The sequence below is a fragment of the Mustela putorius genome, unplaced genomic scaffold, assembly GCF_011764305.1.
Source record: "Mustela putorius furo isolate JIRA1106 unplaced genomic scaffold, ASM1176430v1.1 tig00537350_pilon_pilon_pilon, whole genome shotgun sequence".
Classification (NCBI taxonomy): Eukaryota; Metazoa; Chordata; class Mammalia; order Carnivora; family Mustelidae; genus Mustela; species Mustela putorius.
The window spans coordinates 22,579,598-22,599,400 of record NW_025422471.1 but is presented as its reverse complement, the minus strand read 5'-3'; the positions used below and the strand labels follow the sequence as shown (position 1 = coordinate 22,599,400).

General features: G+C 39.2%; 1 protein-coding gene across 1 annotated transcript in view; it reads right to left on the bottom strand.

The window, feature by feature from the left end:
• Positions 1 to 8,108: 8,108 nt before the first annotated feature.
• Positions 8,109 to 19,803, bottom strand: part of HOMER1 (homer scaffold protein 1) — a 135,668-nt gene continuing 123,973 nt past the window's right edge. Inside the window, exon 9 of the mRNA XM_004766815.3 lies at positions 8,109 to 11,217. Coding sequence (XP_004766872.1) covers positions 11,029 to 11,217 — 189 coding nt within the window. The 3' untranslated portion in view covers positions 8,109 to 11,028. The remainder of the gene's footprint in view (positions 11,218 to 19,803) is intronic.

Genomic DNA, 19,803 nt, shown 5'->3' with positions numbered 1-19,803 from the left:
CTGGAAACTGAGACATAGGTCTTCAGTCCTCCATCCTCTCTAGAGGGTAACTTGGTTGTCCCCCAGCTCTGAACTAAGGCCGGTGTGTTGGAGGAAGGGAGCAGCCCTCGGGACCCATTCTTAGTGATACTTGCCACCCTCTCCTTATCTTGTTTCCCTTCCATTCCTCTTCCTTGTCACATGAGAGGGGGCTTTTCCCTTTTAATGTCATTTGTGTAGAGACATTCAAAAGTGGAAAACTGACTCTCCTTACACTGCAGTACCAACCCAAACCTGAGGGTCAGGGAACAGGCGGCTTTTGCTGTTCTGTTGGGGATGGGAGGAGGGGAGAGGAAGCAGTAAATGGTCCAACAGAGCAGAAATCTAGAATTTCAAAATACCTTGCCATCATATATCTCTGGCGTCGCATAGTCAGTTCAGCCTTTTTTGGCATCTCCAGTTTTTATTTGTCTCCTACCTGGATAGCTACAATTTAAAAAAAAGTCATCTTGAGTTCTAAATCTGGTCTTGCAGAACCTTTCTTTCATCCATTTCCCCAGACTAATTGACATACAATTACATATAACATGGTGTATGTTCAAGGTGTGCAATGTGCTGATTTGATACATGCATTTATTGTGAACCGATAACCACAATGAGGCTTGTTAACACCTCTGTCGTCTCACATGGTCTTTTATTTATTCTTGATACTGTGGTCGGAGTGATTGACTTGTTTTCAAGTGTAAATCGAGTCATGATACTTCCCTCCTCCAGGGTTTCAGCGCCCACCGCCTTGAGGGAAAGTCAGAACTGACTTGAGGGAAAGTCGGAACTGCCGGGACCGAGACAAGGTTGCAGTCTGGAATCCGCCCATCTGGTCTGCTCCCGACCGCTAGCTAAGCCACAGATGGGTCCACCAGCGTGTTAGACTGAATCCGAGCGTTTGGCTCTTTGTGACGTGCCCTTTCCCCTAGGCTTTCCACCCATGCATCTGAATCTTCATCTAAGTGGACATTTATCTTTCACGTCTTAGCTCAAATGCCACCTCCTTAATGACACTGGCGTACTCCCAACTCTCTTCACCAGAAGCTGTGATTCCGTTCATTGTCACTGTCTACTGTTCCTACTGACTAATGTGTCTGCTTCCTTCACTAGACTAGGAGCATCTTAAGGGTAGGGACTGTGTATCATCACCTTTCCATCTCGGTGCCTAGCTCAGTCCCTTGTGGCACTGGAGGTGCTCACAAAATGTTTGAATCAACAGTCAGCGGGCAGGGGTGCTACCAGATATCAAATCACCACTAAGAGGACAAAGGCTACTGGCCTAAGAGGGAGGCACTGGCTTAAAATATCAGTTTAAGTATTTTCCTATTTGTCCTTTCCTTTTAAGTCCTGTCCCCTTCCTGCCCACTTGGAGGGCCACAAAGCACAGCACGGGGCATTTTAAACTGTGCTGTACACCCCTGCTGGGCCTCTAGGCAGACGCTGATGGGGACACTGTACATCTGGTGGCCCAAGTCAGTCAGCAGAGGTTACAATTTGCATTGGGCACCCTCTCTTTTCTGACAGGAAGCACAGGTGATCATTCCACACATTTATTGAGTGATTGCTACATTCAAAGCACGTTGCTAGGTGTTGCTTATAGTGTTATTAAAAAGAGTTTTATCGAGACCAGTTAAAACTTTTAATTTTTTTGAGTTTTAGTTTTCATGGATATTCATCCAGACTTCATTTTCATCGGGGACATAAAGGGCCCTGTGGGGGGCATTTGGTAACTGGGTACTAATCGATCTTGAATATCTCTAATACTGTGCTTAAGGAAGTAGCCTCAAGGTCAGAAAGAGGGTGGCATGAAAAAGGAAAGAAACAATACAGAAGTGCTTAAACTAAGTGTGATACATCCAGAGAATGGAACCCCCTGAAGGGGTTAAAAACTGCACATACAGACTGGGACAGAGCTTCCCAAGAAATTACGTAAAAAAAATAAAAATAAAAATAAAAATAAACACTATAGAACAAGGCACACTGATGATAGCATTTATGTTACTCCCTCCTCCCAAAACAATTAGATATTTCTATAAGCACTTAATATAAATGCATATAAACATGTCAAAAGGACGTAAATTCTAAAGACGGGACTGAAAGACCCAGGGGAACTTTTCTATCTGTACTATTAAAGAATGTTTGCAAAAAGAAAGCACCTAGGAATGAGTAGCATAATCAAAGTGTTTTTTCTTTTTCTAAAAAAGGAGGGTGGGGAGATAAATATTCGAAGATGTTATACCATGGTGAAATGGAAAAGGAACGATTTTTCTAAGTGGTAGGTTGTTAAGTATTGGGAACGGATAAACTTTTGTACCTGTCTTCTTAAACAGGGTCTGCAGTTCACCGTTGGAGCACGATGGAGTGGGAAGGACACAGGATTAGCAGGCGCAAGGCCTGTCTTCTTGGAGGCCTTCGACTCGGTCTATCACTTAATGTTGCCGAATCTCAGATTCTATAAAATCTACAACATGGGGATAACAATAACACTTAGGTCATGGCCCCGCTGTAAAAATTTGTTGTGAACTGTTGAGGTGGCCATGAGCCATAGCCCATGAAGTTCTGTGTTTTCTATTTTTATATATAACACAGGATTTCAATGCACAGAGTATACTCTAAAATAAAGGCTCCGCTAAATGAGATCAAACTTAATCACTAAATAGAAAACTATTAACAAAAGTGTCTTTTTAAAAGAGATTATTTGACAATTCATAAGTCATCTGCAAATTTTATGGGTTATTTGGAGCCCAATCTGAAAACCAGTAGCTCTTTTCTTCCTGGCATGTCTAACATGCTCTAATGTGTCGCCTAAGTTATTAGTGCAAGTTGTGTCTACTCAAGGAATTCAAGCTTATTTTAACTTAAATGAGAAATAAAAATCAAATATCATGCAGCAACAGTCTAAAACCAAATAAAAAGAGTATTTTGGTTGTTGTCATTGTTCAAGATCATTTCTACAAGAGATAATGTGTATACAGTTATTTATGAATCAATACGAAAAAAAGAGAAAGATCATTTGAGATCACATTAATATTAACTCTCTAAACTTCCCACAGTGCTGGCAACACAAAATCACCTGGTCCTAGTAATGGGTTAAGTATCCAAATAGTACATTAAAAAAGATACTGGAAATATCTTTAAACCCCTAGACCTTGACTTTGAGGAGAGGCAGGTGAACCACAGAGAAATAAGCCAAGTTCTGCTAGGGAAGTGTCAGCCTCCTTTTATCTGTGGCCCTACAACCTTCTAGAAATGACAGCCACATGGAAAACCAACACATTAACAGAAAGGATGGCATGTGACATTTAATTTCATCAATAAGTCAATAAAAAAAGTGAAGTTATTTTCAGAAACAACAAACACTTGAGACTGGGTTTATGGAAGACAGAACTTAGCGTTCCCAATTTCCATATTTCGTCTCAGTCACAAAAGGACTGGAAAAGTCTTAATTCACACTAACAAACGGAATTCTTTAACAACTCACCTTGAAATGCCAAGAGACTCTTCAGTTTACCAGAGATGGCCTTGTTGTGGCAGCTGTACAAAAACACTTCACCTGGAACTCAGGTTTGCTGGATTTCAATGTTTTAAAATGTTGTAAGTGGCATATTTGAGTTTGCAGTTTTTAATTTTACCAGTTAAAATTTATTTAAAAAATTAAATATTAACAAAGAGTCTCAACACGATTTGAGTATCAGTGTCTTAAGACATGAGTTCATTTGTGGATTGTGTTGTGTGGAATCTGGCTTTTTGAAACTCTCTTCTAGGTTTCCATGAGTCCCGACTCTTTGGCTATCCCCTCATCCAGTCTGTCTCTTTCACATGCTTTGGTGCTGCAACTGCCCCAAACACCATTTTCATCTTGTGTTGTCATTCTCATGCCCTCCATTACCATTACATATTGTCAGCATAATTCCCAAATATCGATCGCCAGCTCCCATTTTTCTCCTACCCGATCACCTCTCCATCTGGCTAGTCCAGAGGCACCTTACACTCAAAACAAAATGAACCCCTCCCTTCCTTCATCTTGCTTTGTCTTGCCTCCTCACCTCCCATCTTGGGGTTCACTCTCAGTAAAGGAGATTGTTCACCTGGCTGGCCAACTCAAGAGATCTGGGCATCAACCTGAATTCTTTTCCTTGTCATCTACAGCAGCCAAGAAGTCCTACTGATTCTACCTCCTAGATATCCTCTGAATCCACTCCATTTTCTCCATTTCCAGTGTCACTGCCATAGGCAGTCTTTAAAGAGAGACAAGCATGATTTGCATTAACAAAGAGACTTACAAAACATACCTTTTATTATTTCTGTACAAAAGCTTCTTCACTATCTCTGCATTCCCTTCAGAATAAAACCCGAATCTTCCACATGATTTACCAAGACTTTATTGACCAACATTTTCCCACTTCTCTATTGCCATCTTTGCTATACTCTTTCCTAACATCCCATGTTTCACCGCACTCACCCATCTAATTTTCTAAACATCTCAAATCTTTGAGATTTGAGATTTCTAAACATCTCAAATCTTTCATCGTTAATCTCTCTGGACCTTTGCACCTGACACGCTCTTGGCAATTCTCTGAAATTTCAGCCCTCTTCAACTAGCATGCTCTTCCCTCTTCTGGGAAAGACTTCACAACTCCTCTTCCTTCTGGCCTCCCTCATTCTGGTGCCCTCTTCTGTGACACCACTTAAGTACCGTGAAATAACTATCTGCACCCTACACTAGATTATAAGCTTCTGTCTCTGCTCTATATTCCAAAATGGCATCTGGGACATAGCCTGCACTCAGTAAGTATTTAGGTAAGAGAGTAAAAGGCCCAAGTTTGGTGATCTTGGATCACTTACAGGTCTGTTAACAAACAATGGACCCACAACTGGATTCCTAGCGAGATGGCATTCTGCTCTGTGAGTCTTTAAAATTAACCCAATTGAAACCCAAACCTTCCTCAAAAAGTTAAAACATGAAATTACCATATGATCCAGCAATTCCAACTCATGGGTATATACCCAAATAAATAAAAGCAGGGACTCATACAAATACCTGTATACGAAGCATCACTGAAGAATTATTCACAACTGCCAAAAGGGAGGACCCAAGAGTCTGTCAACAGAGGAGCTGATAAATAAAATGTGGTACATCCATACGATGGACTATCACTCAGCACCGGAAAGGAATGATACATGCTGCAATACAGATACACCTTGAAAACATTACGCTAAGTGAAATAAGCCAGACACAAAAAGACAAATACTGTATGATTCCTTCTACATGAGGGGTATCGCTTATCTAAGGATCAGACCATGAGATACTTCTGCAGCTGATCTAATGTGATCAGTGTGGAGAGGCCTTTACTTCAATGGAACCACAATGGACCACAAAGTCACTCAACACTGACTGCCAAATCCACATTCTGCTTAGCTATGGTTTAGTCTTGGAGGATGAATTTTATAGGTTTACAGCTCATTTCACTAGGGAACTTAAGAGATGAGTGGTCTTCCCAAGGCCTTCAAAAAGAATTTCCTACTTAACTTTTATGGACTGGGAACTTTACATAAGAAATGCACTGTCCTTGGATTATCTGAAGTTTGTAAGTAAAAAAAACAAACCCCAAACTGGGACTAAAATACATTGCATAAATATGACCTGCAAACAAAGTACGATTTGCAACTGAATGATAACAAGCATTGTAAACATCAACGGAGGCTGAAGGAAGAAGTTCAGGAAGAACAAATCTAAAATATATAGTTAAGAAGTACCCTAACAGAGATCGTTCTAGAAGCAAGGCAGTCAAGCTGGAGGGGAAAAACTGTACCAGATACATGAGCAAAGATCTCCACCTTTGGACTGGTGAACCGGGTGACCAGACTGATCACTGTGGCAAACGGGGCAGGTGCGAGCATTTGAGCCTCTTCCCTTCCTCTCCCTCATCCCCCTTCCAAAGGAACACCCCTGCAAGGGCCCCTATACATAAAAATGAAACATCCGTTAGTACAGTGCCTGTCACATAGCACAGATTCAACAAACACTCCTTTCTCTTCCATATCGTACTGAAGTTGTTGAGAAAGTATTTCCTCCAAGTGCGTCTGCTCTCTGGCCATGTTTCACGATACCGACATTCCATCTAAGATGTGACAATCAAGTCCTACACGTGAGTCATATAGCTAGGACTTCCAGAGATGCATACATAGTAACTCAGTTATAAAACACAGATAACAAGACAAAACCGTGAATGTTGCTAGAAAAAATACCCACAAAGGAGGTTTCCTGTGGCACAGAAATGGGCTTAATTCTGTATTTATTAGGCACTCATTATCATCTTAGTTTGGTGTTATTAGGAGAGAGCAGAGTAGTATTTCTATCCCTGGGTAGCTCTGATGTGAACGTAACTGGCAAAAGTAGGTCAGAATTCCATACAACTTTGAGTTCTGAATGTCGGGTGTCTTATATTAGGTTGTAAATCCTGACAAGACAAATGACAGGATTGCCTGAAAGCCTTTAAAATTTGTTAAGGCAATCCCAACTTGCCTAGTGAAAAGCAGCAGGTATTTCTGGCTAGCCTGACGTGTCTTTGATAAAAACGAAGGTGAGTGTGTACCCACTCTTTGCTGGCCCCACTTTCACAAAATATCTCCTCCTCCTCCAGATTTGCTCTCGCCATCACTGGCATGTGTCCTTTCATGCAAAGGACAGAAGGGACCTTATGGAGATGAGAGAATTGACTCGTTGCCTTTTCCCTATCCTAGTTCAGATGCAATTTCTCTTCTTGGGTCGCCTGTTTTGGATAAAAATAAAGGTTTCTTTTCTACCTAGTGTACTAAGCAGAAATCACCAGGCAGTGTAGTGTTGAGTTTTTGAGCTTTTTTTCTTGGTTAAAATTGTTAGCTATTTTATTAACCAAAAACGGTTTCTTTAATTCATTAATGATGCTTATGTTTCTGTGACAATATATATATCACTTTCCCATTAAAAAAAAACAAAACAAAACTGTTGAGGCAACCCCTGGGTGGCTCAGTGGGTTAAAGCCTCTGCCTTCAGCTCAGGTCATGATCCCCAGGGTCCTGGGATTGAGCCCCGCATTGGGCTCTTTGCCTCGGCGGGGAACCTGCTTCCCCCCAACTCTCTGCCTGCCTCTCTGTCTACTTGTGATCTTGGTCTGTCAAATAAGTAAATAAAATCTTAAAAAAAAAAAAAAAAAGAAAAAACTGTCCTCAAACTTTAAGGTCCAATTTTATATTGGAAATAACGCACTTTCACAATTTAAAGTTAAGGTGAACGATCCATTGGTCTCCTTTCCAACAATGCTCCTTTTCCAGTAATTTAAAAAATATTCTCTCACATGCAAATCATCTTCTCAATAATTATAGCACTGTACCCTACTTGAGAAAATTTGTTTTCAACGTGTCATTCTTAACTACTTCTTACCTGAAAATTAAAATTTTATATAAACTAATTTACCTCATGAATGATCAAGGAACAATGCCAAATATACAGAAGACAGAAATTCAATGAAGACTCTTTCATGACTTCAAGTATAGCCTATCAGGAATGGTAAAATCACGGGACACCAAATTAACAACAGGATTTCTTTAAAATCCCAACAGAACACTGCCACCCAACCCGTCTTCCCTGCAGCCTGCCTCATGTTCCAGAACGGATAGAGGATCAGGTCTACAGGGAGAGAGCCGCTGAGCTGCACAGTGTGCAGCGAAATAAAACCATGGTAGGCTACAGGACACACGTGACAGAAGACAGTCCATTTGAACGGGGCAAAAAAAAAGAGTTTTCAAAGGTGGTGGTTTAATTTTGAGCGTCCCTTTTATTTCCACTTAAAAAAAAAAACCACAACCCCCCCACCCAAAAAACCCTGCAAGCTTTTTTTCTGCTCTCCAGCAGTTCAATGACAGCAGAACGTTACATTCTGACGGTGCCGAAGCTTCTTCTAGAGGGACAAGGAAGGATGCTACTTCATGCACACTTTTTAATCTGCAGAAAGAAAGGGAGGAAAAAGAGAGAGACAGGAGAGAGAAAAAAGGCAGAGAGAAGGAGAGAGGAGAAACAAAAACTAATTTTCCAGGCAGGGAAATACTTATAAAACCTTTTATGTCAAAGTCAGGATTTCACAACATAACACACTAATGCGAAATCCAGTAGCACCTGTAAGAGGTAAGCAAATGCCGCCATCACGTAGTAAATGCTTTTTCAGAAGTTATCTGTAAAAGACTGAAGGAAAAAAAGATAAAGTACATTCTCCAGAGAACACCAAATGTATTTCAAAATAAAAACTGTATTTTTGATTTTCCTTTTTTCAGTCATTTTTTTTGTACAAGAATTCATCATTATCAGAGAATAACTGATACACAATGGGATCGATCTCTGCTCTCCTTGTCTGTGTCCCTTCAAGTCCACATGTTCAGGTGACAGTCCCCAGCATCATTTTCTGATAAATATATTACCACAGTTGGATCTAAATATAGATACATTATATAATACTTGTCTCTGGGAAAATCAGATTTTAATAGGCAAACTTTTATTTATATAATACAGAAATGGAGAAAACTGCAGTAGACACACAACCTAATTATGACTTGTAATGATGATTTCTAGATACTCTCCTACTGTAAATGAGTATTTAAAATAGTCTTAAGATTTTATTTATATGTGCACTTGTGTCCACCTTATCCCATATACTGTACACGTCTAATGACACTCTGGGAATTTAAAGGTGCAGCCCTCAAATTGTGAAATCACTAAAAAGAGAAAAAAATTAGGCCCTATTGGACGAGGAAAAAACTCACAAAATTTCCAATTTTAAACTTCTTATCAGTAGGAAAATATTAAAAATAATTTTCTGTATATACATATGGGTATATGTATATAATGAATTACACACATGTCTCACCTATCAATACAATTCAAGGGGAGACATTTTGGTGAGTTATTTTCCCATTAAATGACGACTATGTCAAAATTTAAAAATATCTTATTACATCATTAAAATAATTCACTTACCATTTCAACAGCTTGCACTGTTTTTTTTTTTTTTTAATTTTTAACTCTCATAACTAAATTCCCTGATCCCTAGTGTTAAATCCCCTATTTAAATTAAAATCTGGTGCTCTTTGTTACTCAGAAACTGATGGATAAAATCACATCTACTTCAAAATTCCATCAACGCAAATAAATTTTATTACCTGATTTATCAGAGAAATATCTCAGCTCTGAGCTTGTGTACCTAAATTTACCCTCCCTATAATAAATAGGTGAGGAAAATATCCTAAAATAGATGGAGATAACTTACATGATGTCATAGCACATAGAATACACGATGATTAAGTGTCTGATAGAAACTTTTCAGAGACACCTGAAAACTCACTTTAGAAACTAACTTTAGAAAGAAACCATTTATTTTTCACTCTAGTATAAATTAATATGTATGTATTTACATACATACACATACATATATAAAACAAAATTGTCTAGTGTTGAGTTGCTATTTGTGAGTGAAAAAATGGTTACAAATTGATTCATTAGCTTGATTTTGTACTTAACAATTCCATCGTTTTGGGGTACAAACAAAGTCAGTGCATTTGCAGACTCTACCATAGAGTCAAAGACTCAAGCATACACTTTTAAAAAGAACCCTCCCTCAACATCACAGGCATTGTACAGCGAGGATATATGGACTCTGATGCAATCCCTAACTCCGTAAGCAGACTAGACAGCACTTGGCTTGCTTTTAAAATAGCTTCTTAAAAGAAATATAGAAAGAAATGCATGTTTGCTAAAAGTCTTTTAAAATTACATCAAAACAACATTAAAACTTGTTCATTGAGAAGAGCCTACTGAATTGAATTCCTGTTTGAAACGCCTAGTTAACAGTTCAGAATATTGCCTTGTGAGGTTTGACTAGAGATGTGGCTGATGTGAAGACCTGGACACAGTACACGGCTCCAATCCCAATAGTCCTCTGATCGGCTATTTGATGGAAATGGATCCCCTTTAAAATTGCTATACACCTTAAAATGATCTATAATAAACAGTTCCCCAATAACCATTATTAGTTGTAAATTGAAATGCATTGATCATTCAGAAAAGATTTCTTGCAAAATATATAAATAAATGTAACTGCATATTCTGTAAATATACTTAACATTGCTAGGCCAGACCGTCGAGGACGGGCTGCTGTATTTCAGTACTGTGTGTCAAATTTATTAGAAATTTAAAAAGAAAAATTTCTGAGGGACTCAGCTGCCTTCGTTAATTGGCTTTAAAATGTGTAATAAAATGGGAGACAGTTTCTTCTCATAAATACATGGAATCAATATGGAAAAGTAAACTATACAGCAGACAAGATTCAAGAACACCAGAGTGTACCAGAGTGGTCACCGAGTGAAATATCTTCCAGTATAAAAAAAGGGAAGAACTCTATACACCCAGTTCTAGTGAGTATGTTTCAGTTAAAGATGCAGCTCTCTCTCACTCCTGGCAAGAATTAATTGGTAATGGCGCTGCTTCTCAGCAGTGCAAAAATATCCTGAGAAATTATTCAGATTACAACAGAAGACAGGGCTTTCATCACTAAGTTTCTGCACAAAACACAGCTTTAGATATCATAAATAAATTAATTTAAAAAGCAGATAGCCTTCACTGTGTTGAACACAAAAAAGGGGATGTGACCCAGACATTGTTAATTCTCCCATTGGCTAATATCAGAAAAAAAAGATTGCATTAAGTGTCTATTTATAACTTTCTAGTTAACTATGGCCAATAATATACATGGAGGTAATTTGTAGTTCAAGTTTTTCATCTCTTTTTCCCCAACTAGCTACGAGCTGAATTCTAAAATTTACACTGAAATATACAATTCCAATTTTCAAAAGATCATCCTCCTGGAGGAGGAGTGATATTCAGATTTTATGTGCGATCTTGTTGCAGAGCCCAAACAGTCCTATGAAGAGAGACAGTGTATTTTTTAATCAATTGGCACTGAAATGTAACTTTCCTTAGCTGCATTCTAGTAGTTTGGCCAAGTTATCTCGCAATTCTGTTAGTTCAAATATTTTTCCATCAAGAATTTCTAAGAGTGTCTTCAGGTTATTGCGAAAAGCTTCTTGTTCATTTTGACTTTTCTCCAGACGTTGTTCTAAGTCAGACAGCTGTCCCTCCAGGTCTTTGTTCCGAATCTCTACTTCCTTTAGAAACAAAAATGTGATACATATGCACATGTCAGTTCACAACTTAGAAAACAATACAACTTCTGTTATTACTAATTTCATGGTAGCTGATGCAATTTGACGTGCGGGAAGATGAGCTTCTGTATCTCAAGTTAACACAATGTACGGAGATTTTTAGAATTCTGCCCTCAGAAATCCACGTGGTTTTATTGACAGGCTCATTCCAGAATCCATCTATCCAACCCAACAGATACTTCCCGACTGCTTAGTTTGTGCCAGGCAACACTCTGGGCACTTCAGATACCGAAGAGGATTAAAGATCCATTTTGTAGGGACGCCTGGGTTGTTCAGCCGGTTAAGCGTCTGCCTTCAATCCGGGTCATGATCCCAGGATCCTGGGATCAAATCCTGCATCAGCTCCTTGCTCAAGCAGGGGAGCCTGCTTCTCCCTGAGAACCATTCTGTGGATTAGCTACGTCCCATTTCAAAATTTCAATTGTGCCCACCTCTTTTTCCCCTAATGCATAACAGACTGGTAGCACTCTCAGCTGAAAGCAGGTAGAGAAAAAGAGAATACGTTTTCTTCCTTAATGGGAATTCTGGAGAAAGACTTGTGAGACAACAACTCTCTAACATGGAAGTATTGGGATCCTATGAATGTGTTAATTGTCTTTGTTTTGCCTCACTATCCAACTGAGTGCTTATGTCAGAGGAAGAAGCTCAATGGCTAAAAACTATAGTCAAGATCTATGATAAGCGTACATGTGAGAGAATTATAAAGCTGATAGTTCCAACATACTGCAAATCATAGAAAAAAATGACAAAAGGCAAGTATGAGTTTATGACAAAAATATTAATTAAAAAAACAGAATCAAGTCTAGCATACTTCAAACTTAGAAGGTATTGCTCTAGAAGTGTTACTAAACATGACAAATATAGTAGGAGATTCTAAAAAATAAAATGATATAATGACCCAGAGATTTAATTTTGGTTAAAACTTTAAATTGAGAAAAAGAGCAGAAAACCAACTATGACACTTTACACAAGGTATTAAGATAAGCAGTTAGTTGAAAGTTATATCCTTTCTGGAAAAGGATATCCTTTCTGGAAACCTCACTCACATACGTCAATTATATGGGACAATGACCACATTCTGGTGTTAATAATACAATATGAATCAGCCTCAGAAAATATTTTTTTTTAAAGATTTTTTTTTTTAAAAGATTTTATTTATTTATTTGTCAGAGAGAGCACACAAGCAGGCAGAGTAGCAGCCAGAGGCAGAGAGAGAAGCAGGCTCCCTGCTGGACAAGGAGCCCGATGCAGAACTCGATCTCAGGACCCCGGGATCATGACTTGAGCCGAAGGCAGCGGCCAAACCAACTGAGCCACCCAGGTGTCCCTCAGAAAATATTACGTTTCAAATGTTAATACATGGTTTAAATGTAAACCTTATAAAAATTCTATCAAATTTAAAGGATGGTGGATCACTTTTTTAAAAAAATTTTTTGAATGAGAAAAAACCTTGAATTTCAGCAGCACAGACCAAACCGGCAAACACTGGAATGCATGGGGACAAAGACTGTATATTACTGTTCAAACAGAAAAGAGCTACTGTTGTTATGGGCACTTTTTTCCAAAATTTATTTTTTACAACATCTGTACAAACTAAACTTTTGAGGAAAATAATGGGGAAATTGGCTTGAATATATCTAAGAAAGTAACCCACTTCTAGGAGTCTGAACATAAATGTTCACTTGCCCTGACAGAAATAACTAAGAGTAAGGCTTCTTACTCTTAGAATGCCAGGAGGAGCCACCAGAACCTGGGAAAATACTAGAACACAGCAGCTCTAATGAGTAATAAATGAAGATTCTAAGAAATCCCAATCTAATATGAAAGCATTGAGGGCTGGAGGTTTCCCAGGTATGTTTCTAATCTCTTCCCTGTGAATAACCCACAAAGGGAAGATAAGTAAACGGTGAGCAGGATTTGAAACCAATAAAATACTTATAAATGCAGAAGCCACATGCATGGAGTCTCCAAACTAGGAGGGAGAAAACAGAGCCCGGATCAAATGTAAAAATTCCACTCATGACTGCACAGCAGGCTCTCTTGCCTGCTTCAACAATAAGCTTAAGAGTAGAATGTTTCCAACTATAAAAATAGACCAAATGTCATTCAATAGAAAACACCCACTTCACCAGGCACCGCCCAGTATGCCCTCTGAAGCCTTCCTTACAGTGAAAGGCTTCCTTGTTCTCCTTGCCAATCAATGAAACATGCAAACATTTTCAATGGAAGCATGCAAAACACCACATTTCCTCAGCTATTAAAATGGCATTGTTCTATCTAGACAGAGTGTCATACTCTCAGCCATTTCTCTGATTGGAGGAATTTTAGGAGTCAGATAACAAAAGGGATCCAATACAGTGCTGACAGTGCTGGTCTATTCTGAGGCAGAGAATGTAATCCTAGAGCAAGAGTGGCCAACCCCGTCAGTGCACACAGGCCAACACCAGGCAACCAGTGTCCCGGACGGTGGGAAATTCCCACTAGTCTGCCTTATGTTCCTGTTTTCCAAGCCTCTCTTTCTCCCTCTTAACATATTCTTCTGCTTCCAACCATTTCTGTGCTACTAGCTGCTGCTTCTTCACTGACATGTAAGCACATGCTGGGGGAATCCAGAGACCTGGTTCAGTCCTGATAAAGCAATGGAGGCCAGAGCTAACTTGCTTCCAAGTGCTTTAAAAGGCACTAACTGCAAGTATAAAATCTTAGTGGGTAGAAGGTCACATTCTGTATTGTTATATATGGCACCTCAACACTAGCATGATTAGAACAAATTTACACAATTATCACCATCATCATTGGGACCACATCAGGCTCATTTTCCGCCAGCTTAAGTCCTGCATTTTTATTTTTTTAAAGATTTTATTTATTTATTTGACAGTGAGACAGAAATCACAAGTAGGCAGAGAGGCAGGCAGAGAGAGAGAGAGAGAGAGAAGCAGGCTCCCTGCTGAGCAGAAAGCCCGATGCAGGACTCGATCCCAAGACCCTGAGATCATGACCTGAGCTAAAGGCAGAGACTTAACTCACTGAGCCACCCAGGCACCCCATAAATCCTGCATTTTTAATCTAAAAAAAAGTTACAGAAAAATTCTTTGACAGCTGATTCCCACGTTAAGCTGTTACAAGCAAGATATATTGCCCTATTAGGTCATCAACCTTCATATGTAACACAACATATAAACCATCAAAAGAAGAATCAGTAATTCAAGAGAAAAGTGGGCAAGAGACACATACATGAGTTTTGAAGAAGAGACAGTCAATGATTATTTACTAAGCATCTTCTATGTACTAGCAATAGATAGAGCAGAAAATAAACAAAGGCAGTTCTTGTTTTATGCAGCACACATTCTAGAACAAGGAGACTGGCAACAAGAAAGCAAGCGTTTCTGGGACACCAAGATAACGGTGACTCTGTGTGCTGACTTCTCTCAGCCATCCTCCCAAACTATAAAAACCAATAATAAGAATAACACCACACAGACTCCATGACTTCAAAGTAACTTGAAGAAACAGAACAAATCAAACTTCAATTTCCAGCAAAGACATTTCCCAAGCTCTCTCTCTAACCTTTTGCAAAGGGCAAGGCGGGGTCATGGAGCAAGCAGAACAGAGGGAAGAGGAAAACAGAAGGCTTAAGACTGAACTCTAATAACCCTAAAGCCTGTAAGTGTTGAAATCCTGAATAATCAAATAAACAAAGTTTTGGTAGACCAGAGCGGAACTACAAGGAAGGGACTGACTTGTGCACACGAGACAGGAGGCAATCTTGGAGAGGAGAAATGGGCACAAAGAAAGAGAAAGAAGCCTGCTGGCACACTACAGTAAAGGAGAAGAAGCAACACAGGGAAACTTAAAGTCTTCTAAGACAAGAGAAAATTAAAGCAGGGAAGGACACAGAGCCTCTCCCCCATTATCTTCCAAAAAGAGGGTGGTTTTGAACTGAGAATCTGTAAGCCACTCAAAACTGCCACTCAATCCACAAAATACAAAGGTGTGAGCTATCTTCATCTACGTAAATTATCCTAAGATGAAAACAGAAAATGAAAATCTCGACACTTCAGTGAATGAAAATAAAAGCACTGCCTCTCCCGCCGAATAAAAAAACAAACCCAACTATGAAGCGCAAGAAAACAGAAGCCTCCATTCTGAATTAAATACTGTCAAATAGGGTGCCTGGCTAGCTCAGTCAGAAGAGAGTATGACTCTTGATCTCAGGGTCATGAGTTCAAGCCCCAAGTATACATGGTACTAAAAAAATAAGTAAATGAACTTTAAATAAATATTTTCAAACAGGCATTCAAAATAGAGCCTGACTCAGATACCAAACACTAAAAACAGAAATGAGCCAAAAAACTAAAAAAACAGGAATGATTAAACCCGGAGAGAAATGAAGAAAAAGGCAAAATTATATCAGAAATAGAGCCTGAATCATAAAACTTAGTTTAATTTATTTCATTTAAATTAAATGAAATAAATTTAAATTACATTATGCTTTACTCAGTTATTATTTTTAAATATTCAAGGGAATGCAAGTGAGATAACGTAGTGGAAATGGTCAAAGAGAAAGTGTTTGAAATAGAAGAGAAGAAAAGACCATCTAACTACATATCACTGGAGCTCCTTAAGAACACACCCCAATAGGACAAAGCTAATATTTAAAACCTTTACATAAGAAAACTTCCTGGAAATAAAGGAAGACCCAAATCTACGCATTAAAAGGGCCTACCAAGTACCTAAAAACACTGACCCCCCAAAAAATCAATTCTGAGAAATATCTTAGTAGAACTCTTAGACATTAAAAATAAAGGAAGGGGCGCCTGGGTGGCTCAGTGGATTAAATAAGCCTCTGCCTGCGGCTCGGGTAGTGGTCTTGGGGTCCTGGGATGGAGCCCCGCATCGGTCTCTCTGCTTGGCAGGAAGCCTGCTTCCCTCTCCCTCTCTGCCTGCCTCTCTGCCTGCTTGTGATCTTTGTCAAGTAGATAAATAAACTCTTAAAAAAATAAAAATAAAAAAGGAAAAGTGGCACCTGGGTGGCTCAGTCAGCTAAGCGTCTGCATTCAGCTCAGGTCATGATCCCAGGGTCTTGGGATTCAGTCCCTCATTGGGCTCCCTGCTCAGTGGGGAGTCTGCTTTTCCCTCTGCCTGCTGCTCCCCCTGCTTATGTTCCCTCTCTCTCTCTGTCAAATAAATAAATAAAAATCTAAATAAATATATATCTATATGTATATATATATAAAGGAAAAGTCCTCACAGCACACACACAGGAGCCCTAAACTTCCAAGGCAAGAGAAGTAGACTGGAATAGATCTCTTAAAAGCAACATAAGGGACTTCAGGGTAGCTCCAGTGGTTAAGTGTCTGACTCATGATTTCAGGTTGTGATCTTGGGGTCCTGGGTGCCTAGCCCTGTGCTGGGCTCCATGATTAGCAGAGAATCTGCTTCTCTCCCTATCCCTTTCTCTCTGCCCCTTCCCCTGCTCATGCTCTCTAAAATAAATCTTAAAAAAAAAAAAAAGGCAACATAAAAACAAGGGAAATGTAGTAGCATTTCCAAGAAACTCAATGAAAGAAAATTGTGAACCAAGTACTTTATATCTACTTGTCACCCAAGTCTTTTATTTATTTTAAAATTACTTTTTTTTTTTTAAATTTCATCTGCTTATTTGAGAGAGAGTGAGCACACAAGAGGAGCAGCATGCAGAGGGAGAAGCAAGCCCCCCACCCCATGGACAAGGAGACCAATGTAGGACCTGATCCAAGGACTCTGGGATGACCACCTGAGCCGAAGGCAGATGCTTAACTGACTGAGCCACCCAGGTGCCCTAGTACTAAGTCTTCTAAAAAGCAACTTAGGGACGCCTGGGTAGCTCAGTTGGTTAAGCAGCTGCCTTCGGCTCAGGTCATGATCCCAGTGTCCTGGGATCAAGTCCCACATCAGGCTCCTTGCTCGGCAGGGAGCCTCCTTCTCCCTTTGCCTCTGCCTGCCACTCTGTCTGCCTATACTCACTCTCTCTCCCTCTCTCTCTCTGACAAATAAATAAATAAAATCTTAAAAAAAAAAAAAGGCAACTTAAACTCATGAGCTCTTCTGGAACCATCTACTAGAGGAAAAGCTTCATCCATATTACCGTAGAAACTTCAGAGAAAGGATTGGTGGTACTAGATATACCATATGTAATATATATCAAAGACTAAAACGAAGGTGGACAATGGTTAAAAAATAATATAAAAATGTTAGTTTTTTTAAAAAAGATTTTATTTATTTATTTATTTATGAGAGAGAGAGAGAGAGAGAGAAAATAAGAGTGAGAGCTAGAGTAGAGGGAGGAGCAGAGTGGGAAAGAGTCTCAAGCCGACTCCGCAGGCTGAGAGCAGAGCCCAATGCAGAGCTGGGTCCCATGACCTTGCGATCATGACGTGAGCCAAACCTAAGAGTAAGATGCTTAACTGAGCCAAACCAGAGCTCCCCCCAACCCCAAACGCTACTTATTCTGACAAGGTAGAAATAATACAACTAAAAAGCAGGAGAAAAAAAAGGAAAAGAGAAAAGGAGAATAAGCTTCTAATTATTTAATAGGTTATAGTTCAAAGTCAGCTATCATTAAAAACTAACAGACAAGGATGCCAGGGTGGTGCAGTTGGTTAAGCTCCCGACTTTTGATTTCCACTAGGTCTTGATCTCAGGGTCATGAGATCGAGCCCCACATTGGGTTCCGGGCTCGGCTTGCAGTCTGCTTGGGTTTTTCTCTCCCTCTCTCTCTGTCCCTCCCGCTCATGCTCTAAAATAAGTAAGTATTTAAAAAATAAATAAATAAAAACTAATAAACCAGATAGTGAAAGTTTAAATATGTATACAGGTAAGTAGGAGTGTTTTTTTTTTTTAAGAATTTATTTATTTATTTATTTATTTGACAGACAGAGATCACAAGTAGGCAGAGAGGCAGGCAGGGGGCAGGGGGTGGTGGTGGTGGTGGTGGAAGCAGGCTCCCTGCTGAGCAGAGAGCCCAGTTCGGGGCTTGATATCAGGAACCTGGGATCATGACCTGAGCTGAAGGCAGAGGCTTTAACCCACTGAGCCACCGAGGCACCCCAGTAGGTGTATTTTTAAAAAGTCTAAAGGTAAACACTAAACAAAATTAAGACCTTAAATATCAAAAGATATAAAAAAGGACAAAGAACATATATAGAGAAAGAAAAAAATCAAATTAACATAACACATAGGAATTATTACATAAAACAATGACAAGGTAAAACAAAGCATAAAAAATTGTATTGATAAATAAAAAATATTTCAGTTTGGCTCACAAAGCAGTCTCTAAGTATTACTACATGACACACAAGAAGCATTCAAAAACTGATTTTACATGAGGTCAAAAAAAGGTTGTATTAAGTTACATTAAGTATATATATTAAAAAAAATATGTGATCACAATGCAGTAAGAGTAGGAATTGAAAACAAAATCATAAAATAGAAAGGTCTTTCCACTGTGCACTTCATTTAGGAAGGGCAAAAATAACAGGATGGGCAAAAGATAATGAGAGGTTTTGATACTGGTAGAAAAGGTGGCAAAGGAAGGCACTTTAAGGCTAAAAGCTGCAATGCACAATAAAGATATAACCATTATATTTAAGTACCAACCTCCTTATAAAGTAGGAATTACAGGAGCTGTAAAGAGGCATAGATAAAATCACACTGATGAAAGACTCACTGTGCCACTCTCAATCCAGGAGAGAGCGAGTGGAACACAGGACGGGTAACAATACAAAAAACAAAAATTATAAATTCAATAAGGAACATCACCAAAGAAACACCATACATGAGATGACACAAAAAAGCACAGTCAATTATGTAAAGCAGAAATTATACAAACCCTTGTGTTACAAGATAGTAAAACTAGAACTTAAGAAATAAATCAAAAAAAAAAAAAAGGTCCTTCTGCCAGGAAATTAAAGCACCTTCTGTTACTTTTTATTATTTTTTTACTTATTTGAGAGAGACAGAGAGAACAAGCAGAAAGGAGGGACAGAGGGTGAGGGGGAAGCAGGCTCCCCACTGAACAGAGAGCTCAACGTGGGGCTCCATCATAGAACCCTGAGATCATGACCTGAGCCACCCGGGCACCCCTTAAGTGCCTTCTTTTATTTATTTTTTAACTTTTTAAAAAGATTTTAATTATTTATTTGACAGAGACAGAGATCACAAGTAGGCAGAGAAGCAGACAGAGAGAGGGGGGAAAGCAGGCTCCCTGCTGAGCAGAGAGCCCGAAGCGGGGCTCGGTCTCAGGACCTTGAGATCATGACCCAAGCCAAAGGCAGAGGCTTCAACCCACTGAACCACCCAGACACCCCAAGTGCCTTCTTTTAAACGTATCATGGGTATAAGGGAAATAAGATGAAAATTACAGAATTTCAGGAAATAATGATAATAAACATACTAAATATCAGAATCTATGAAACATACCTAAAGCAATCATCAGAGAACAATCTATAGCTTTAAACACATATACATAAAAGTAAAAGAATGAAAATA